Below are 24,576 nucleotides of genomic sequence, written 5' to 3'. Positions count from 1 at the left end.
TTTCAAACTTGAAATAGCTTTGTGAAAACACCTCAGATTTCAGCACCTGAAGATCATGTTCATGGTTTTGTCAATTCACCAAGCACTCTCTAAAGGAGGCACCTTTCCTTCTTTTCCCTCTGCCCTTGCAGAGGCTTTGAAGTTTTAAAAGAAGTTCATATATTTAGGAAACACAGTGATTATCCCAAAGGCTCTGAACTTGAGTAAGAAAGAAAAAGTGTTCACCTCAGGAACATTATGGCAAAAGACTAAAGATGTGTGGGCATATGCCAGGCAGGAATGGATGCCAGAACCCTTTGATGGGAATCCACAGTTTCAGAAAGATAACCAAGCAAAACACAACACACAGTGAAAGTTCGTTGCCAGAGGCAGGATTGTCTTCATAATGGATTGCTTCTGCGCTAGTTACCGTCTAGTGTTAATTAACCACGGCCGGGCTGGGACTGCTTCCTGATTTCACTGAGGTACATCTCACAGATAGCAACTATGTCCATGCGTTAGCATTATCCTCCTGTGACGCTGTCCCCATTAGAAGGGCAGGGTAAAGCCCATGCCTCTTGACAACACAAAATGCCATAAAGGAAGAGGTGCATGAAGAACTGAAATGACAGTTCTTATGGGATCAAGCAGAAAAGCATGAAGTTTTACTGTTTGTTAGCAAGGGATCAGCTTCAATCAATTAATGATTTAATTACCTGGACTAATTAAGATAATGAACAACAGCAAGCCCTACAATCAATTAGCTTTATCCAAATTTTGTATTTTGTGGATAGGACCTTAAGGACAACACCCTTTTAGTTGCTTAGATGTTGCACTAGTTGCTGCACTAAACTGTGTAGGTATATCATTAATGGAATTAAGGGGATACAACCTTACCCAAGGTCACTTGAGTGATTCGCTGGCAACAGATGGTTGTGAAAAAGTGTTACCTAGATAGTTAATATTCCAGGGTGCCTGGGGTGGCTCAGGTCCAACTCTTGGTTTAGGCTCAGGTTATGACCTCACCTCACTCTTTCACAAGTTCGATCCCCGCACTGCGTTGGGCTCTGCCCCAGCAGCCCGTGGAAGCCTCCTTGGGATTCTCTGTCTTCTTCTCTCTATGTCCCTCCCCTACTTGAGCTCTCTATGCCCCTCTCAAAATAAATTTCAAAAATTAACTAAAACAAACAAACAAAAAAGAACACTTCCATCAGAACTGCAGATTTTAAACGGGATTATGTCTCTCTAAAGCAAGCAATCCACCAAAGACAGTAATGTGTATCCCTCTGGTCACCGAGCTTCTATTATTTGCTTCACTTCAACGTAAGCATGTAGGAATGTAAACCTTCTAAAATCTATTGTAAGTAGCAATGTTCCTCAGTTGCATTGTTCTTGGGGCAAAAATCCTTAAATTACATACCACAGCCTAAAAAATTCATAGACTTCATAAGAATGAAGAACAGACAAGCAAGCAGTAAGGGGGTGGGGGCAAGAGGAGAACACTGAACACAAGAGTGGTCCAAGTTCTAAACACTTTTCCTGCCTCTCTTCTGATTCTACTTTGGAATTTAGGGCATTTTATTTGATCCCTTAATTATACTGGGTGTTACTCAGAGAGAAAGGGCCTCACTCCTACATGTTTAATCATGATCCCTATTATAGCATGACCAATTATTATTATCTAGAATGAATCATCTTAAATAACTCTTTCCCAAAGCAAAATTAAATAAGGAACTAAATTACAAATATTTTCAAATTAAACAAAATTTTTAAATGTTCTATGCAAACCATAGTGTTTTAATTTGTCCCATCCACCACATCCCTCAGACATTGTTCAGGTGTTTTCTCTCGAACTAAATTGAGTCATAGTATGGGTTTCCTTGTACAGTGCCAGCTGCTTACAAAGGAAGTTCAAGTTTTCACATGGAGGAAAGATGCTTAGATGTACCAAACAACAGAACTGATTCAGTTTCCAAAGCCTTCTGGGGCCCTTTCAAATGAAGAGGGGGTCTCAATCCAACATCGTGGATGGCCTATATGAAATTTAAGTCTGTTATTTATTAAGCCAAGCAGTCACTGAGAGCCTACTGAGTGTCAGACAATATGCAAATATACCCAGAACACAGTCAAAAGTATCTGGACACTAATGGGAGGGTAAGTCTATATAACCAAATATTGGTATCAAAAAGAAAAAATAACGTGACTGAAGTTACAAATGAGTAAAAATATGCTCAGGGAGCACAGGATAGGGTTCCTTTAAATTCAATAAAGACAGAAGCAAATAAAACTGATAGATTGTGGCATACGGATTAATATGCAATCTCTGAAGTCAAATTACTTAGTCATGGATATTTAGGCTCTTTCCATGTTTTGGCTATTGTTGACAGTGCTGCTATGAACATTGGGGTACATGTGCTCCTATGCATCATCCCTTGGGTAAATCCCTAGCAGTGCTATTGCTGGGTCATATCAAGAAGATGTGGTATATATATATACAATGGAGTATTACGTGGCAATGAGGAAGAATGAAATATGGCCATTTGTAGGAAAGTGGGTGGACCTTAAGGGTGTCATGCTAAGCGAAATAAGTCAGGCAGAGAAGGACAGATACCATATGTTTGCACTCATAGCAGGAAAACAGGAGAAACCTAATGGAGGACCAGGGGGAGGGGAAGAGAGACAGAGAGTTGGGGAGAGAGAGGGACACAAAACTTGAGAGACTAATGAATACTGAAAATGAACTGAGGGTTGAAGGGGGAGGGGGGAAAAGAGGTGGTGGTGATGGAGGAGGGTACTTGTGGGAAAGAGCACTGGGTGTTGTATGGAAACTAATTTGACAATAAACTACTAAAAAAAAACTACTTAGTCATGAATCATGTCTTCACTATTTAATATAGACACTAAGGACAAGTTACTTAACTTCTCTAAACTACAGTTTACCCTATCTTACAGGTAAGGATAATAAGGGTTTCTAAAGCACAGAAGCACTCTAAAGATTAAATGAGATAATCCTCATACAACACACTGCATGCATATTCTATGTATCCAATACTTCTTAGCTCTTTCTATTACCATACTAGGAAGTCTTTTGCTTTGCAGTAGTGGAGAATATGTGCCCTAGTAATCAGTTTCCTCAAAAGCCCAATGCAGGGAAGCAAATCTTTGAAAGTCTTGGCTCTTTCAAATGTCCTGGGGCAAATATGTAAAAGCTCATGTTCATTAGCAATTAAAATATGAGCTAAATCAAGAGGATGTCACATTTTGTCCCACTTATCATCTTAAATGTGTGGTTTTTTTAAAGCTTATTTATTTATTTTGAGAGAAAGCACAAGCAGAGAAGGGGTAGAGAGAGAGAGAGTGAGAGAGAGAGAGAAAGAGAGAGAGAGAGAGAGAGAGAGAGAGAGAGAGAGAATCCCAACACAGGGCTCGAACCCACAAAGTATAAGATCATGACCTAAGCCAAAACCAAGAGTCTGAAGCTTAACCGACTGAGATACCCAGGCACCCCTGAAGTGTGTTTTTAAATCAAAATAAACAATTATCCATGTAAATATAATCTACTAAAAATATGGACAAGTCTTTTATTAAAAAAGACTTTATTTCTTGGAGCCTGGAAAGGGCCATCTAGTACTTCGTGATCTCAGAATTATTTTAGGGTCTTTACCACTGAATAAAACTAGACTTAGGGTTAAGACAAAAATAAAATTTCATCTTGGTAATCATTTTAATCATCAAAGCACATAACTTTCAAATAATATTTCTACTTGATCCAGGGAAGTTTTAAAATCCTACATGTTCTTAAGTAATTTATGCAAAATGTGAAAATCTTTATTTTAAAGTAAAATATCTAAGTTGACAAATTCATGCTGACATTAATGTTCTTTCACTCTTTAACTCAACATAACATAATTGATTAAATAGTTGTTAAATACCATTACAAAACATTGTTAAGAACTCACTACCAGTATATATAAGATAATAATATATTTCACCAGCAATATAAAATAATCATCTTGGTAATTACGGAAGCTAATTTAGTTCTAATGCTAGTTTATTCAAACATACAATTACACTACATAACTAGCGAGTACTCCTTTTAATCAAATATATAATTATTAAAATATTCCTGAGGGATATAATTGGCATATTATAAATATATTTCTATCATGACTACTTAAACCTTTAAAAAGGCCTTGGTTTAATTAGCATACAGTAACTCGTCTTGAAATGAAATTAAATCCTTCAGAGAAACAACTAATTTGAAGCATAATCTTGTATTACCTAAATATAATTACCAAACTTCGCCAAGTAAAAATAATAAAGAAGACCCTAGAGAGCTGATTTACCAAAAATACAATGATCACATGTCTCTAAGCATGAATTCTCAGCCCTGATTGCACAAGAGGACCACCTGCGGTGCTTTTACAAAAACTGTGAGCCCAGGCTCCGTGCACAGAGATACTGTTTCAATTGGCTGGGAGTAGGGCCCAGACATCTGTGTTTTTTGTTGTTTTTGAAAATCCCCAGAACCACTGCTCCAGAGACTGATTAAAATTTATATTTTCCCAGTCCGTAAATGTTTATGGCAGCTTTATTCATAATCACTAAATATCTGAAACAACCCTGATGTCCTTCAACTGCTAAATGGATAAACAAACTGTATGTATACATATGATGCAATACTAGTCAAGCAACAATCTATTGATTCATGCAACAACATGGATGAATCTGAAAGGCACTGTGCTAAGTAAGAAAGCCGCATGCGGACCGCATGCAGATGGCTCCACACTGGAGCAGTGCGAGGGAATTCTGAGGAGTGGGACCTGCAGGGTAATCGTGGGGGAGGAGGTAGCACTCTGTGCATCTGTTCAACCCACACAACTGAAACCACAAATAATGGATTTTACTGTATATAAATTTCTAAAAATCAATCAGGAAGTGAGGAGAAGGAAGTGAGAGAATGCAGACCATGACCAATCAATCTAACCGCTTACAAATGTATCATGTAACTAGACTGAATGGGGATGGGGGGAAGAACTCTCCTAAGAAATTTTGGAAAACAGTGTTTTGACTGGATACTGTAATAAAACAACCTATGGTAACAGCATTTTCTTGTTAAAAAAAAAGTCATTGTGCTCCCAAAGGTCTAGATTTTTATAATTTCTGTAATACTCATTTTGATTTCCTCTTTTTCAACTCTGTGGCTGTATTTAATAATAAACAACAGAAGATATTCTTACAAATCTGAAAGGTTTTATAAACAAAAGTATAAACGTGGACAGAGATTGCGTCTGGATCCAGAACAGGGACTCTCACAAAGCCAAGGGCAAAGCGAGTTGAAAATGCAGCAGTGCAGAGGCTGCCCCAGCAGGGAACAATCAGCTCATTCAATCAGAGAGCCGATCTGCCAGCTAATATGTACTTTATTCCCCTGCTCTATGTCTTTTCGTGTTAATAAAATGTGAATGAATATGTGAAAATGATATTGATTCTTTAGTTTGTCAAAATCTCAGAATAAAGAAATGCATTCTTGGAAACCTACCAGTAGTATGCCTTTTATTTCCTTATGTTATTTTAGAAAGAGGGAGAGCACATAAGAGCAGAAGAGGGTGAGGAAGGGAGGGAGAGAGAGAGTCAGTCTTCAGTAGAGTCCCACTCTCAGCACAGGCCTGATGCAGGGCCTGATCCCAAGACCCTGGGATCACTGCATGAGCCAAAATCCAGAGTCAGACACTCAAGCCACTGAGGCACCCAGTTGTCCCTATTTATTTCTGAAACAGGATTTGAGAGGATTAAAGACTTAAAAGACCACCTCACAACTCCTTCTAGATAACTAATAGTCCAATGCCAGAATTCCAGGCCCATACAAACCATTCGATTGGAAGACTGGCATCTGGTCTGTCCTGAACTGAGTCCCCTTCTTGTCCACCTAAAATCCTTATCCACTGTCATATGACCTGGGGCGCCGTGGAGAGAATTACTGAGGCCTGACCTGTGAGGTCCACGGTGACTCAAGTGAAGGCTTGGCATCAATGTATCAGAACACTGCAGGCCAGAGAGTCTTGAGAAGTTCACTCTTGGCCATGATAATGAAAGCTTGGCCCAAAGTTTACAGCCTAAGGAAAGATGAGTGAATCATATCATAAGTGGGGCACAAACCTAAAATGATGATCTACATAGTCTGTTTCTTCTTTCCCATTAATTTTGCTTGGTATGTATAGAAACCCATTACTTTAGGAGAGGAATTTAGGGCCTGGATTATCATTGCCATCAAAAGCAATGATAGATTCTTCTATACTGTAACCAAAGTAACCCTGATAAAACCCGAATGCGATCATCTTCACCTTCTCCCTCTAACAGCTTACCATTTTTCTTTCCTACTGCCCCCTTTAGTCTGCCCTCTTCAGATACACGTCATGCTTCTCTGGCCTCAGGGCCTTGGTACAAGCTGTTTCGTTTTGTTATGTTTTTTGTTTTATGTTTTCCTATTTGTAGGCTCTACCACCCCAGAATCATTAGCAAACTCTTAAATATTCTCTAGGATCTCAATTTACTACTGCTTCCAGGGAACCTGACCTCTCAACTAGGTTGATTCTCCTTACTAATTACAGGCACTCTGTAGCAGGTTCCTCTCCTTCTAAACCCTTTTCATTTATTCCCCAGTTGTTCCTAGAACATCCAGGCAAGATCCTATCCCAGTGTCTTTGAACTGGCTCCCCTCTCTGCCTGGAGTATGACTGGGTGATTAACTTCTCCACCTCTTTTAAATCTGCTTAAATGTCACCTCCTCAGTGAAGCCTACCTTGACCTTACTGTGCAAGTTGAAGTTGCATCGGAATCCCCCCTCCCCACTCCTGATTCTGCTTCTCTGGTCTTTTATCCCATAACATTTATAACCTTCAAGCACATAATACACTTTATTACTTATAATTTGTATTGTTTACTGTATTATATTTATTATTCTATTTCATAATTTTGGGGCCCCCTAGAACGTGATCTTTATGGTGCAATATTTTGTTGTTAGTGGTGGTGTGTTGGGTTGCTCATATATATGTCAAGCACTAGAATGAGGAGAACATCTCTGGAATGAATTGCTTAAGGACCATGTATGCAAAATGTTTAGAAAGAAAAAGAGAGAGGACACTCAGATGTCCAGGACCAAAACATCATCTACGAATTAGAATGTGTGAGCAAAAACATCTCTGAAAGAAAACAGTTTTGTATAACTTCAAGGTAACAAATCAGAAAGCACTGGTAATTAAGCACAGAGGAGAAAGTAAACCTTGCAGACACCTTTACAATTACAAACCCATCATTGTTGCTAGGCACCTCACACACATGGGCACAATTAATCCCCGGAAAACAAGTGCAGGATGAGGGTCTTATCCCCATTTTACAGAGGAGAAATTCAAGTTAGACTGGCAGCTGGCACTGGTCCTGACGGTCTCCAGCTCGTTCACCTCATACCCTCAGCAACCGGCAAAATGCTGGCAGGTAGTAGATGCAGAAAAGATATTTACTAAATTAAAAAAATTAAGCTTAGAGGGATTAATAAACTCGTCCAAGTCCACCTATTTAATACCTAGCAAAAGACATAATTTGAATCCAGATCTTTTTACTTAAAAGCCAATGTTCTTTCCAACTACCATATTTCTTCTACCTAGAATTATAATAAACATGTACGACCCATGAAAATGCAGCAGTCCCGCCAACTGTATGCCATAGCAACTCTCAGGCTTCTCAGTATAACGGAGGGAAATATGAAAGCTGCTATTCCTGATTAGTATCAGCCAAATGATCCAGGCAATGCTTATGACTCACCTGTTCTGTTTAGTATTAAAAAGTTTAAGGAACATTCAGGAGAGAATGCCATCAAAACAGAGCAAAGTTTGAGCACGAAGTCTTTAGTCTTTAGGCAATTAGAAAGTCATTTTCACAGAAATATCTTATGACTCAGACCTGAGTCCATCAGTGCAGTCCTGTTTCCACCCAGCTACTCACTTGGACAGTGCCCTTCTGAGCACTGGCCTTTGAAATGCTAACTCATAGGCTGAACAACTGTCCAACTGCTCTTTAGCCTTAAACATTCTGCAGCTTCACGTTGGGTAGCCAGAACAGCCCCTGAGAGAAAAAGGGGTTCAGGGCTACCAAGCTGACTTGACTCCAGGGGACAAACCAGCAGTCAGGAGGCTATGAGGGGCCACCTAAGGTTCTTAAACCTGGTATTGTTAGAACAGACAAAACTGGGAAGGAAACGAATTAAAGGAATAATTCATCATCCCAAATTCACATTCACCAGAAGTACCTATATAGTGGCAGTTAAAGGACTTTAAATGTGTCCTTCTGCTTTATGTGTTAGTGTGAAATACCAGGTAATGGAATCCATTCTCTAATTCACTTTCCACAAACAGACTCAGCCCAAATATTTGCTGCTGGTTCTTTGTTAAACTCTCTGCTATTGTTAAACCAGAGAAAGGGCCAGAAACGGCTGGCACTGGGAAATTTTATTCATTTCAATTCTGTAAATTTCTACTGAGACCCTACACAGAGAGTGAAAACTTGTGGTCCCAGACCAGATCCATCCCAAAGACAGTTTTGCTTCGGCCTCAATAATATTGTTGCTTCATGCTTTTTAATTGAAGCCAATATGTAAAAATTAGGGATGTTTCACACATAATCTGGATTTCAAGCCTCTCTAGGAAAATCAGAAGATCTTGGGCATGCCTCCCCAAATGGCGAGAATAGGCTGGGTGCTTGCTTCCCTCCTGAGATCCAGAAAAAAATTTCCAAAAAGTTGAAATGATCTGTCTGCTTTACTAATGAATTTTATTTGACAGTGGCCATTGAATTTGCTGTTCCTGGCTACATTCTAGGCTCAGTATTGGGATAGGCCTTGTACTGGGACAGGGGCAAGAAGGCAGTATGTAAAATGAGTAAATACACTTGCCCTAGGCATGGGAAATGAGGATGTTAGACAACTATTAAAAATAATATATTGCAACTCTGATAACTGTCGGGAGGGACATAAAAACCATAACACAGTGCATTAGGTGTATTGGCAGAGAGGTGGAAGAGAAATATATGAAGAAGTGTGCATGCCTCTGTCTATTTCTCCTCTTTGATCGTTCCCTCTGTGACTTATCCAGTACTTTCCAAGTTCAAGCCATCACAAAATCCTGCAAGGTTTTTAATTTTTTTAATGTTTTATCTATTTGAGAGAGGGGCTGGAGAGAGAGAGAGAGAGAGAGAGAGAGAGAGCGCGAGCCGGCATGAGCAGGAGAGGGTCAGAGACAGAGGGAGGCACAGAATCTGATGACATCTGAAGACAGGTTGCAGGCTCTGAACGAGCTGTCAGCACAGAGCCTGACGCGGGGCTCGATGCCATGAACTGCGAGATCATGACCTGAGCTGAAGCTGGATGCTAAACTGACTGAGCCACCCAGGCGCCCCTAAATCCTGCAAGGTTTTATTCCTCTTGAATGAATTTTGAATCTGGAACCTCCATATCCTATACCTGCAATCACAGTTCAGGTACTCATGACCCTGATTGTGTTTGATTTTACAGCAGTCTCTTAACTGGTCTCACACCCTCAAATCCATCCCCAACACAACCGTCAGTGATTTACTAAAAATGCAAGTTGGAACACATCACTTCCCAATTTAAAAGATTTCATTGGCTTCCCCTATTAGTTGGTAATGCTGGGCTTTGCCTGAGAATGAACTGTGGGACATTTAAAGAATTCCCACCTTCATATATTTTGCATTAATGGGTTAGTATGTGGCCTAGTCAGTTATAGTTTCAGCCCCAAGTGATTCCCAAGTATCATCAGGGTGAGAATCACTGATCTACAAGACAAGTTCCACGCTCCTTAGCTCTACCTTAAAGCTTTCCAGTTTGTTTTCTGTCTCCACCATACCTGTTAACATTGCCTTCAAACGCAGCGATGGCCTTCTGGATGGCAATACTATATGTGTATGTTCATGACTGCATGTCCGCTTCCCAGCTTTTTCAGGATCTCTTTATTACCCCCCCCCCTTGCTATTCTAAAAGCACTGACTTAACTCTGTCTTCTTGTTTTCTTCAGGTGCTTGGGATACAGAGGGCACTAAATAAGAGTGGAGGAAGACAGCAGCGAAGACCGTGCCCAAAGAGTAGCTAAGATTTGGAGTGGCTACAATGTGCAATCAGAAAGGGAGAAGGGAAGAATACTAGCAAAACTGGAAAAACACAATGCACTTTTTGAGCTAAACAGAATGCTGGTGATCACAAGCAATTGTGAAAGCTTCTTTTAGGCTACAAAGAGGAGTCCAGTGGCCTGGGTAAATACCCCAAAGAGAAATGAGCCAATTTATTTCCTGCCCAATGGTGGCATTGGATCCCTTTGTTAAACTGCAAACTCTCTAGAGAAAATAGATCCCAGAATATAAGCAATTGTTTTATTATAATTATCATAATATCCTTCCTGTTTTCATCTCTCACTCCAAATCAGAACAATTAAAATGTAAAAAGAATTATGTGTTTTGCAACTGCTAAATGATCTTTTTATATCCCTTGACTGATGCAGTTCTGATTATTTCAGAAACAGTAGTTCTCCACAGTGGTTTTTGCTGCTTACTTCAAATGATTCATGCAGTGGGACTCTCATTCTTTCCCGTGAGATTTTACTCCATAGTCAAACAGACTTAATCATTAGTCAGCTTCCTTCATATTCAGCCAAGATTTTTGCTTAATGTAATTAGTCCTACTTTTTCATACAACTCTATACAGCATCTGTCCTTATGAGAATACTGTTATGCTCGCATTCATTTTTGGAAACTTGTACCTTCTATTAGTTGCCAGGACAAACTGGCAACAGTTGGTTCTTTATATTTTTCCATGTGAGTCAGGAATTCCAATTGCAGTCAATTGCAAACTGCCCCCTCACCATACCCCATGAAGGCTTTTCAATTTGCTGACATATTGGATCATGTTATTTCTGATCATTGCTGCTGGATCAATGGTGCTTTCTCGTAAGAGTTTTATTTTGCTTTTGATTTATAAGCACTGCGATGGCACAGAGTACATCTGTACCAGAAGTACCTATGATGTGACCAAATTCACCACGACGTTTCTGCTCTGGCTTGCCTCTACAAAACCAGTATCAGGCTTCAATACCCATGACTACAAACCTGGTTCTTTACTGACCCCCTTACAACATTCTCATCAAATGCAACAATTTCCAGCACCTTTTTCTCTATACTTAAGGTGTTCGTGGCTCCAAATGTCAGGCTCACAGTGCAATGAAAACTATCCCACAGCTGATACATTATTCATTTTTCAGGAGTTTGCAATTTGAAGTGGCACTAACAGCCAAGCACCTGAAGCACCCCCAAAAGACATAAAGTGCAGTAACATGCAAAGCTTTTGCCGCATAAATTCTAAAGGTTAAGCACGATTAAACATCTCTGTTTATCAAGAGAGGTGCTCTTTGAACTTATTTATTCTAATTAATCTGCTCCCAATAAACACTACTAACAAAGCAAAGTGCTAAAAGGGGCTAATCAAAAGCGTCTCCTTTCCTTACCTCACCTCACCAAGTTAAAACAAGGTCCTCTGCTGATAAATATTCTCCACTTCCTACTGTCTGGTGAGAACTTGTAAATGAGTAAGGGCAAAAGCAGGGGTTGTCAAGCCGTGAACTCAGACCAAACCTGGCTGGCTGCACGTGCCTTTACGTTTTATTGGAACACACCACTCCCCATTTTTTTAAATATACTGTCTGTAGCTGCTTTCTTCCTATAAAGGCAGAGCTGAATAGTTGTGACAGAGACTATATGGCCCACAAAGCCAAAAATATTCACTATATGGTCCTTTACAGAAAACATTTGCCAACCTCTGGTCAAAGAGCATGTACAAATGTGTAAAGGTTTCAGAATTTTTGCTCTAGATAGGGTTTTAAGTGACATGTATCAGTGTACTCATCCACCCAGAAAAGAGCTGCCTTTAAGTACCTGTTATCTAGTGCACTGTCTGTGTTACAGTCCAGAGGACAAGGAAGAATAAAGCAACCACAGGCCCAAGGTTGCTCCTCAAGCTGACAGGAGCTTCATCTTCATGACAATAATCACCATGTATTTCAGCTATTTAATGGTGTATTTTAAACCATCTCAAAACTTGTTTTAAGGCAAAGATTTCGTTGCACAGGATTCTGCCTTTTAGGCTCTTTAGGCAGGATTCAGCTGGGTAGTCCTTCTCTTCCTCTCCTCTGACATCACTCAAGTGGCTTGCAGTCACCAGGAGAAGGCCGGACTCTAGATGGAAAGCTAAGATGGCTTTGCTCATATACCTGGGCCTTCACCTGGGATGGCTACAATTTATGTGGGTGGTCTAAGCATTTCTTCCTCTTCATGGGATCTCGTCTCTTTCTATGAGTCAAGGTGCCACAGAGGGGAAGTGGAAGTTCCCAGACTTCTTTTTTAGGTTTATTTATTTTATTTTTGAGAGAGAGAATAGGGGAGGGGCAGAGAGAAAGGGAGACAGAGAATCTGTCAGCACAGAGCCTTATGTGGGGCTCAAACTCACAAACTGTGAGATCATGACCTGGGCCGAAACCGAGAATCAAACAATGGACTGACTGAGCCACCCAGGTGCCTGGGAAGCTCCCAGACTTCTAAGGGTAAGGCGCAGCAGTAGAGTAGCATCACTTCTACAATGTTCTACTGGTTAAAGCACAATCAAGTACCAACCCACATTTGAGGGGAGGGTCATCTTGCTCCACTTTGAGAGCACCATTTCCTATCTGTCACATTCTAGGAGGGTGAGGCCATCATGGGCGCAGTGATACGTTCTTGAAGGCACACCTTACTGCCGACAATTTAGAATCAAATGGACAGATAAGAGCAAAAAGGAAGCCTAATAAAAGATAAAAATCCCTTTATAGTAAAACACTGGTTGCACAGAATGCAACATTTTACAAACTGACAGTATTTTCTTCTTTTTTTAAATTGAAATGGGACAGGAGCTTTTCTAAAAGCCATTTGATGCTTCTCTAATTCTTACACAGTGCATAAACGGTGGGTATGATCTAATCTTTGTTCCTTGACTCTGAATCCTCATTCTGGCTGTCAGCAAGGCTCCCGGGCAGCTGCAGTGAAGCTGGGCCTCCCAGGCCCACCGCACTGCCGGCATCACTTGAGCTCTCTGCACACAGTTCTGACCGCCCCGCACTGTGAGCTCCTGTACCTGCTCTTTTTAACCGATCTGCCTCCTGCCTGGACAGAGTCAAGAGAGCTGAGTTCTAGGCCCTTCGACATCACCTATTCCCCTTTTTGCTCCAGGCAGTTCACCTGTTCTGACCCGTGGTTTCTTTTTATCTGAGAAGTGGTGATAATTAAAGGTATACTGCCTACTTACTCCTGGAGTTTTCAGGAACAGATTAGACTAAAAATAAAATGGGTCTAAATAATTATACAAGGGATCATTGTTAGGAGATAAAATTGCATTTTATTGCTAAAATAATAATATATTACAGAATAAAATTAATATCATATCAAATACAGTGTAATATAGTAATAATGGCTAACATTTATTTAGTGCTTACTGGGTTTTAGGCATAGTTCTAGGACCTTACATTGTCTAGTATTTAATTTTCACAGCAACCCGACCATTACCATCTGATATTCTAGACTACAAAGTTGAGGCATGAAGAGATCAGACCTCTGGCCTCTGGCCACACAGATATTAAAGGGAACTAGGACTAATCCTTCCCAGTTTGCAGAGCTGCTTTCAGTAACTTCCGAAAGGTCTATCATACATCCGGCAAAATGTCCTCCTTCCACACCCCACAGAGGTTAGAAGGGGAGCATTTACCTCTCCTGGCCTCTGCCCCACATTCCGTCCCAGAGCTGATGCACTGTGAGCAGTTCTACACCAGAGGTGATTTTGTCCCCCAGGGCCCATTTGGCAATGTCAGAAGATATTTTGGTGATCACAACGGAAAGTCAGGGTGCGAATGGCAGAAGCAGGGAGGATGCTACATATCCTACAATACTCAGGGCCAACCCCAACAGCAAAGAGTGTTTTATCCCAAAATTGGGGTACACTGATGTCAGAAACATAGCATGGGGAGACTTCACATAGAGCTTAGCACATAGGGAATATCCAAATCTATGATATGGATGCTTTTGTTTATTTGTTTGTTCTGTATGTTGCTGCTCTAGGGTATATGCTGCTTAATTCCTTGATCTGAAAATCACCTCAACAGGTGTAAGTGCTACACAGGTGATTTCTGCATATGTCAGGCATTACAGCATATATGACACACCCTTACCTAATACCTGCTGTGTATCAGGCATGTCAACACTGCAAAGGGTCAGAAGAATTAAGCAAATTGTTCCAGGTAAGGAGAAGAGCAAGAATTAAGGCCAAATCTGGTTGTTTACAATATGTACTATTTTAGAGTAAATACATTTAAGTTATGGTTTAATAATCCTTGTTCTATTTATTACCTTATATCCCCATCAGATTTAAAACTAAGTCCAAATATGTTAAATCATATAAGCAATAAAGAATCTTTCCCCCAATTGAAGAGGTTAACCAGGAAAACTTTTATTTAAATGCTTTCATCTGTAAAGGAAATACATACTAGGAATCACTTAGTCAATTGCTATCACCCTGACTAAATGGAAGCACGCAGAGCAAAGACCTATTAAAGTTCCCTTCTTCCCTGCAAGTCAATGTTGTCAATCACTCTCCAATTAGAGATCTGCTTTTCCTACTTACCATCCCCAGTCCTCTCCAGCTATGGATATTGATGAAGGGACATTCAGACTTAATTACAGCTTTGTAATGTAAAACTACCATCTGCTTTAAAAGAAACACAACACTGGCCAGAGATAAAGAGCAAAATGCAGACATTTGTGCTTCTGTTAGCCAACGGCTTTAGAGTTCAAAACCTACACTGGCTGGTACAAAGGAAATTTCAGTTAAGCCGTTTAGACAATGATTTATAACTTGATCAGAAAGTTGTATATACCCTCTAATGCATTATTTGCAGAAAATATATTTATGTTATTCTGGTAAGGGTTCATAAGACCCAAATCAAGTTTCGCAGATAAGATACCCCAAGAGTATATTTGTTTCCCTACATCTCTGTACGTTTAGCTCAAAAGTGAAGTCTTGCATCCTTTTTAAATTAAAATATACTAAATACTTATGTCTTCAATGTCATATTTAATAAACATATTATAAAATGATTGTTATAATATTATGCTGTGATTTGGCAAAACCCATCATAAACCGTAGACTGAATTTAAAACTTTGGTCAGAGAACAAAACTAAATTGAAATATTTTTGTACAGTCTGATTCTACCTTTTTACACAAATATTAACATAAAGATAAGTTCAAGTAAAATTACCTGAAATACACAACCAAAAAGGGAAATTATAAAAATGAGCAATGATCTATTTTTGGAAAGAAATATATAATGCCATCTTAAAAATAAAGGACTACTTATCCCTTACTAGCCTGGTTTTCTTTCACTCCAAATCATAATGATCTCTTCATGGTTCATGTTCTAAAAGATCATATCTTCACTAGTCAACAAAGTATTTTTCAGTGTCAAGGCTGTCCTGCCTCCCTAAGCTCCACCACCCTGGTCCCCAGACCCCTATCATCTCCGTAGCTTCCAACAGCCTCCAAACAGATCCAAGGCCACTCTGGCTGGCCTGGCTCCAAAGCTTCTCTCCACCTAGCAGCCACAAGAATGTTTTTAAAATGCAAATCTCTTCCCTTCACTCCCCCAGCTGTTTCTAGAAGAAAAACCAAGATTTTGAACAAGTTCTATGAGGCCTTGCATTAGACAGTCTGTGCCTATTGTCCAGCCTTATTTGAATTCTCTCTCCTCACTGTCTGGGATCCAAGCACATCCATCCTCTCAGGCCCCAGAATACACTAGGTTATCCCTGTCTCAGGGCTCAGAGACATGTTCTTTCTTACACTTTAGCAGCTCTTTTAGGTATAGCTTACCTAGCTTCCATTCACTCATCAGATACTAGCTCAAAACTCATTTCCTCAGAGCTGTGCATATGATAAAATTTAATAGAACTATACAAATTTAAAAAGTAAGTTGCTATAAAACAAGTTAGCTCTGTAGTTTATAAAACAAGTTAGTTCTGTAGTGCCAACATTGATTTCCTAATTTTGATAATGTACTCTCAATATATAACATATGATCTTGAGGAAAACTGGGTGACGGGTACGTGGGAAATTCCTGTACAGTCTTCCAACTTTTTTTAAGTCTAAAATTATTCCAAAATTTAAAAAATACCACTCAGGAAAGCTTTCCATAACTCTTCTGAACAGATGAGGCATTAAGCTCCCTATTTTCTTCCCTCATAATATTTAATGCAGTCCAGAAGTGTAAACTTTTGAGATTAATGTTAAATGTTTGTCAATCCTGCTAGAGTGTAAGCCCTTTGGGGTAGGGATCGTATCTCTTTATCTCACTATTGTGTCTCCAGTAGTTAAGTCAATGCTTGGCACAGGAAATGTGACCAATAAACATTTATTAAAGAGACTATTAAATACATGAATGAGCCAATGAGTCAATGTCCTTTGGAAGCATAAACGTATATAAAGATACATATTTACTATTTAAAAGTACTGCTCAAATTATGAAGTTAATGGGATAATAAATGTCAAAATGCAAATGATGCAAACTAATGAGAAAAAAGTATAATAGCAACTAACATTTAGTGAATATTTAATCCAACTCAAGATGCTTTGCAAGCAGTTCTTTACTTAATCCTTATGATGACCATGTCAAATGTGTGCTATTTTCAATCTTCATTTTACAGATGGGAGGCATATGGATATTTGTAACTTGCCCATGGTCAGAAAAATTATACCGCAGAGGCAGAACTTGAACACATTCTTCACCTCCTGAGTCCACAGTCTTAAGTTCTACTTCCCACCTGGAGATCAATTCTGAAAATATTGCTTGAAAGAGTTCTAAAAAGTGAACTATGACTTCTGAAGGTAGATTACAAATGGATACAAAACCACATGCTTTACATTTTATATCTCCACCAGTGTGTACAAAGCATTCCATGGAGCAAGCATATGGTACAAGTGTGTGTGCACGCACACACAACTTTGTCAAAGAACTAAATGAAGCTAAAGCAAACTGAGGAAAAGAAAACAGACAAAATTACAGGTAAGAGAAATGGTTTCCATCCAATCAGCAGTACATTTGTCTTTGATGCTTAATTTCAAAATGGACACTGGTTGGGGACTTTCCACAATTAAGTGAAGCAGATGAAAGTGGGCAGGATAATGGGGACTCCGAAACAAATCAAGGTTACTGGTACTCTAGCTAAGTGAGCAAAGTTAAAGAAATTAAAAATACAATAGGAAATAAGTTGAGGAAATCATGGAACAGATTAATCAACTACCATCAGGCTATTTGCAATAACAAGAAGTAATTCACCAATATTTCAGGTATCATTCCATCGTTTGAGTCAAAGTCTCCTCATAAACAGACATCAGAGATAAGAAACCTGACACACTTAGGATTTTTTTTTAAAATCAAGTCCCTCTATACTCAATAATGTGTTTTTAAGTGTACACATTGGTTGATTTTGTGACATATTCTTAACCTTACTAGGTAGGTACAGCTTTGCTGAAAGCAATTAATTCAGAAAGCTACAAATACTCTGCAATGGAGCTTAAGGATCAGTAAAATAGCTGGAATATTTTCCTTGCGGCAGACAGCTGGATGTTGCTAATTTAGCTACTTTAAACTGAGGAGAGGAAGGAGGAGGGAAAGGCAAGGTTTTTATTTTGCCACACATCTGTAAATTCAGAGAAAGGGAAGAAAAGGAAAGCATTGATAAGCTTGATAAATGAACTGGATTTCTCCCTGCTCTCATTAGTGAGAGAGTTTATCATAACTGGCCTAAGGAAACCAGCACACCTTCCTTTCAGGTTACATACACCTAAGACAATCTAACCAAATTGCTGGGTTAAGCAGCAATTTACCTTTTATAGTTTAAGTAGTTTTATGGAAATATAATTCACACACTACACAGATCACCCACTCAAAGTGTACAATTTAATGGCATTTGGTATGTTTATATTCAATTAGTACCATCACTCCAATCTAATTTTATTTTTATTTTTTAAGTTTATTTATTTTGAGAGAGAGAGAGAGAGAAAAGGAGAGAGAGAATTCCAAATAGGCTCCATTGTCAGTGCAGAGCCCAATGTGGGCTCGAACCCAGAAACTGTGAAATCATGACCTGAATCAAAATCATGAGTCGGATGCTCAACTAATTGAGCCACTCCTGCACTCAAAATTTTAGAATATTTTCATCACCCAAGCAATTTACCTTTTAAAGGATGGGTCTCTGGTTTGTGATATACATATATATGCATACAATCATACCCAGTCACAATCTAAAGTGCAAACAAAAAGATACTTTAATGAAATATTAATGTTATCACGGTGAAATGGCCTGTCTGCTGAGTGGTATGCATTTTGATGACATACAAAAGACATCTTCCCCATTTCTAACATAATTTTGGGAGGTCTAACTACACAGTTAGGCTATTTCTCAGAAGTGATTCTGCAAAATGCAAAAGGAATAATTTGCCCTTTAATTATATTCCATTTATTTTTTTTCTTGCAGAATAATTTATGACCATATCAAAAGCCACTCATTCTCTTCTTTCCGATGCTCACCTCAACATCCAGTTTTCTGGCCCAATGGCCCATATACTATACTGTTTGTCTACAGTAAATATCTCTGGCTCCTCTCTCTGAGCAGCTCAAAAAAGAATGCATTACAATAAGCAACAGAACAGAAGGGTGGAACACTTTCCATTAATTAGACCCAAGGCAAATTTAAGTCCATCATTTTAGGAGTGGAGCTTCTTTTTTTTAAGCTTGAGTAGCTTGACTAAGTATGCTTCATAATTTTTCCTGTTGATCTTCAGATTAATTCATGGGACAATAGTTTTAAGAATCTCTAATGTATAGAACTTTATAGAGAAGCAAGCTAGGACTATTAATATGCTGCAAGAAAATCTGGCTTACCAAACACCAAAATTTTGATAATCTGTAGGTCAAGTAAAAGTATTCAAGCACGATGCCTCACACAACTGCTCAATAAAAATGTTGGCTACATATTTTTGAAGTTATGACATAATAACATAATAACATAAGCATTTATTAAAAATCTATCATGTGCTGATCTGTGTTAAACATTAACTCACTTAATGTTCACAGACCCAGGGGTAGGTTCTCTACTGAACAATCATCATCATCATTATCATCATCATCATCATCATTCACATCCTGAAGTTAGGGAAACTAAGGGAAAGAGCATGTTATATCATGCTCCAGCTTACAAGTGACAACCAGACTTTGAAACCAGAATCTGTCTTTAGAGCTCACATTCTTAACCACGCCAAAGAAATAAAGAAGTTTCACTGGATAGAGTGATATACTACAAAAGAGGTGAAAACTAGTTGCATTCACATAAGACACAAATATAGTGGATAGATGGGAACTAAAGGAAGCTTCCCTATAATATGGGAGGAAAATGAGGATGTGCTTGTCATTTGATATGGAAAAATGTGAAAAGCAACAGAAAACAGATGAACTAAGCCATTTGAGAAATTAAACTATCAAAAGTTGTATTTCAAATGAAGATCTAATAAACATCCATGTCAGATTATAGTCGTCAAAGTGTAAACTCAGGTCTAGACTGCAACAGTAGGCAGTAAGTGATTTCATTAGCATGAAATCAATTTGGTGAAAGAAGGTGCTAAGTGCAGCTTTATAGCATGCCTCTAGTTTAAAAATAAACAGAAAATGACTAGTAAATAGAAAACTAAAGCTACACATGAAATAAAACTACCCCAAACTACTATGGAAACTCAGCCAAAAGAAAAATACCCACCCCAGGACCACACTAATATAAATTTACCTTTAATTTGCATGCAAGTTATCACTGAATTGACCTTTATCAGACCACATTTGAACCAAAATTTGACTCCAATTAGACCACTGCCTAAACGAGAATGAACATCAACCAGACCACCACCTAAACCAGAAACCTGATAGGCCTGACATGAGGAAGGACTACTGTTAGAGCACAAACAGGAGTCATGCTGAGACCACAGCTCTACCACGTGTGCACACATTCAAGAAGTAACAAGCAAAATCATTTCAAGCACTCAAGACATAGGCATAAAAAGAAATAAGATCCATGCATACATCTAGCCTTTTAAAATAATAGTGGGGATCTGTGGGGCATTTTAAATTGGCAATGGCAAAGACTATAATTTTCTGCTAAAGGGATATTATCACAATTTTTCAACCTGGGTTGAAACCTGGCTCTCCTACTTAATGCAACATCACACCTAGCACTTACTATAATGTTCCACATAGCAGATGAAAGTCCTGACTCCTTGGCTCTTTGGAGTTAATCATTTCAAAAGGCAGTAAGCAGAACACATTAAATTAGCATGGTAAACTAAAGTGGCTTCTTTCCATTCTCTACCCCCACACAGGGTTCTTTTTGAAATAGGAGAACACATTTTTAAAAATTATTTCCTAGTTCTCAAATGGCTCTGACAATTTACTGTTAAATTTTGAAATAGAACTCCTGTTTCCTTGTATAAACACAAAACACAGGTTAAAAAAAAAAAAAAAAAGAAAGAAAATACGGCTAAAGGTACTAATGAAAGCAGAGGGTAACAAACCAATGACCCAGGTGCTGGAAGCCTGAGAAATACTGTATTTAGATGAAGATGGAAAAATTTAATTTTTCTCCAGTGCTCATTATGTCTCAGATTTTTCAGTTTTGTGAGAAGATAATGGCCCAATTTAGAATGTTTTAACCCAGGGGCACCTGAATGGCTCAGTCAGTTAAGTGTACAACTTCAGCTCAGATGATGGTCTCACAGTCCATAGGTTCGAGCCCCGCATATGGCTCTGTGCTGACAGCTCAGAGCCTGGAGCCTGCTTCAGATTCTGTGTCTCCTTCTCTCTCTATCTCTGTCTCTCTGTCTCTGTCTGTCTGTCTGTCTCTCTCTCTCAAAAACAAATAAACCTTAAAAAATTTAATAGGTTATAATCCAGATCCTACTTTTCCAAATGTTGTTTGAACATCCTTCAGTGACTAAAGTCATATCTCCAGCTCTACCATCTGCTCTCCTGTACGACAAACATTCTCCAATAGATTAATGAGAGATGCTCTTTCTTCTTTCTAAATGTACCTCAAAAATACCACCAATTATTCTTTCCCATTTCACCAGAAACTCTCAGGTTATGCTATTCTATTCAATAGCACCAAATAAATCTACTAAAGGGAAAAGGTACTAAATCAAATCTGAGTAGACAAGGGCAAAACTAACAAATTAATTTGACAAAGTTTCTTTAGTTGCAATGGGAGGAGTAAGAGAGAACGTATTCTTTTTTCAGGTTACATCTTGAGGTTGAAAGCTGATATATAAACATACAACTTGGGAAATATCCTCATTTAACTAAAAGGAGCTAATGTGGACTTGGATTCCTTTTGCAAGGCTGCTGCAAAGGAGGTACAGTGAAGGGGGTGCAGACAGAGGAGGGCGGAGGAGGGTAAGGAGCAGGTGATGATCATCTGGACCGTAGATTGTTTTTTTAAACATTATTTTAAGGGACGCCTGAGGGGCTCAGTCAGTTAGGCATCTGATTTCGGTTCAGGTCATGATCTCACTGTTCTGGGGGGGATTGAGCTCCGCATCAGGCTCTGTGATGACAGTGTAGAGCCTGCTTGGGATTCTCTGTCTCCCTCACTCTGTGCTTCTCCCCTGCTCCCACTCTAACATAATTTTAAGAGTAGTTGATCTTTCATTTATGCATGTAAGAGGGTTCTCTTTTTTTTTTAATGTTTTTACATTGTAGTACTTGTTTTGCTTGTTGGGGGTGTTTGCTTATTTAATACATTTTGTCAAGGACAGAAATTATATGCTGGTGTTTTTTTTTTGTTTTTGGTTTTTTTTGTTTGTTTGTTTTTTCCCCTAGGAAGTGTGTCTTGGGTTTTTCCCTTATTATTTTCGTTACTTTTTTTTTCCTCTTCTTTTTTTGGTGGTGGGGGTGGTTATGTTTAAATGAAGTTGCTCTTACAACACCAAAGACTTAACCATCCATTTCCTATATAAAAGGTAGCTACTTTTTTGCATGGACCTCAAGTATATTGTAGTATAGAGATGGAATTTAAGGAAAGGTATTAAGCAGGCTGAGTTGTAGCTTATGGGCAAGTAATAAATCGTATCATGTATCTTGAATGTATCATAGATAAGCTGCTATATAATGATCACCACTTCAGATAGCTGTGACATTAGGTGATTAACTAGTTGTTACTTAACCTTCTAATTTCTGTATAAGTCTAATTACATGAAATAGAAGTTGGGGTTTTGATTTTTTACTTTGCTTTTCTGTTTGAAGTGTAATTGTAACTACTGCAGTGTAAATGATGGAAAATAATTGCATATGTTAAAAAAATAAATAAACAAAACAAAAAAAATTAAAAATAAAATTAAAAAAAAGAGTACTTGACATCTGTCTGCCACTTTCCACCAGGGATTTAAGCAAAAGTATAGCTGCTTAGTAGAAGAACATTTCCTATTTATCTGGAGGGATAGATGACAATTATCTCTAGTAACTTTATGAAAATCTCTAACTGCGATCTGAAATTAAAGTGGATTCCCAGGGTGCTGACATGCTTTTGCCAAAAATTAACAATTGTAAAACAACATACTCTTTCATTCTAGCCAAAACAGAAAAATAAAGCCATATGCCTGATTTCTTTATTAAACTAAATTTAGATTATAATTTTAAAATAGATTCTGACATAAATGGCTTTAAAATAACAAGAGCATCTTTAATTTGGGTCTTTTCCCAGTTAATTATTTGCTGGCATTGTCCTAAACATTCCTTGGCTTCACCTTAAACCAACACTCCCAAGTGCTAATTAGGGGACTACATACATTATTAACCAGAGAATGTGCTTAAAACATGCGTATTCCATATATATTCTGTTATTAACATGACTCCTTTCAGTCCTGGAAAGCTCTCTTTACAAAATAGAGCCCCTATTTAAACAAAGAAATTGGCTAAAAAGGAAAAGTCAAAGTTCAATTAATAGGTAAGGGCCGACAAGACACAGGATCCTTGTCTTTGAAACATCCTCAATATGAATAAAATTTCATCCAGCTCACGGAAATAGTCAGCAGTGGGGAAGTTAACTTCAGACATTTTCACAGCACCAGGGGTCTCCCAAAGAGAAGGGCCAAGTCTCACGTGACCATACCGATCCCAAGAAACCAGACGTGTCAGTGAGCCCAAGCCAGACACATGCCCTTTTCCAGTGCTATCTCTTCCAAATGACCCTAGGCCAGATGGGAAAAGAAACATATGTAAACAAGGTAGACCTAATGATTTCCTAATTACGAAGGAGATACGATCTTCTCATTAATTGGCAAGCTAATTGACCACAATCTCAGTTTCATAAATTGAGTCCTAAACCAAACTTTGGTGTCTGTACTGCACAGAATTCTCCTCACACTTCCCCACCCTTCACCCAGCCACAAAGTTGTCAGTTCTGCTTGATTTGTTTGAATACTGTACCCGACGACAGCTGTCGGAAACAGTACATTAGAACAGCTGCTATGACAGCTACAAGGGGCTTGGAAGTTTAATTGGGCTCAATGTGACACTGTGCATTTTTCTAAACATAGAAAGTTCCACAAAAGTACAAAAAATTTCTAATAGGTCTGAACGGCGTTTACTTATTGGCACCACCAACTGGTTAATCTCCGTTTGAGTTATGTCATTGGTCTCATAGTATCTTTGCCACCGAGGGTGGTGAGAGTATCAAAAAAAAAAAAAAAAGACGAGGACAACAAAACAGTAGGAGCTGTTAGATGCACAAGAAAAGGGGCATTAAGAGAGAGAGGAAATGGTAAGGAAGTCACGTCAATAATCTCTTTCAAAGGCTGGCTGGTAGCCAAGGAGGATCCCACAGTGTCTCAGGATTTACTTCCAAAGGAAAAGTATTCAGAGGCCCTGAGCCCAGTGCCAGCCGCCAACAAAACCGCTCATTATGGTCACAGCCCCGTGGAGAAGGGAGAATGGCTTACTCTCAGCGTCGGCGCGGAGGAAGAGAGCGAGGAGCAGCAACAGCGGCCTGGCTACGTGCACCATCCTGCAGCTTGGCCCCGGCGTGTGCTGTCAGGTGGGAATCACTGCCTCGGAAGCTGCAGCGAGTCTGTCCGATCTGAAATTTCAGCTGGACCGCTTTCAGAGCCTGTAAGAGGAGAGGAAAAGAAAAGAAAGGAAACACAAGGATGCTTAGATATCTTACTCTTTTCCCCTTGTTCCATCATAAACACCATGAGACACGATCTATTGTAAACACCCAAGACATTGTAACCACGATGCCTTTGTATTAGAAGGGAAATAACTTAGTTTGTAAAATGCCATGACACACCTTGTGCCCACTGTCAGGCTACCCTAAAGCCAACCACCTTGAACTGCACTCTCTGCTTATGCCATCTTTTGGGCAAC

General features: G+C 39.0%; 1 protein-coding gene across 1 annotated transcript in view; it reads right to left on the bottom strand.

Moving 5' to 3' along the window:
* Positions 1 to 24,313, bottom strand: part of PTPRD (protein tyrosine phosphatase receptor type D) — a 402,643-nt gene extending 378,330 nt beyond the window's left edge. The window contains exon 1 of the mRNA XM_029920345.1: positions 24,150 to 24,313. Within this exon, the coding sequence (XP_029776205.1) occupies positions 24,150 to 24,213 (64 nt within the window). The 5' untranslated portion in view covers positions 24,214 to 24,313. The remainder of the gene's footprint in view (positions 1 to 24,149) is intronic.
* Positions 24,314 to 24,576: the final 263 nt, after the last annotated feature.

Source organism: Suricata suricatta, chromosome 13, assembly GCF_006229205.1.
Source record: "Suricata suricatta isolate VVHF042 chromosome 13, meerkat_22Aug2017_6uvM2_HiC, whole genome shotgun sequence".
Taxonomy (NCBI): domain Eukaryota; kingdom Metazoa; phylum Chordata; class Mammalia; order Carnivora; family Herpestidae; genus Suricata; species Suricata suricatta.
Note: the sequence above shows the minus strand (reverse complement) of the source record. Positions and strands in the feature narration are given on the sequence as shown.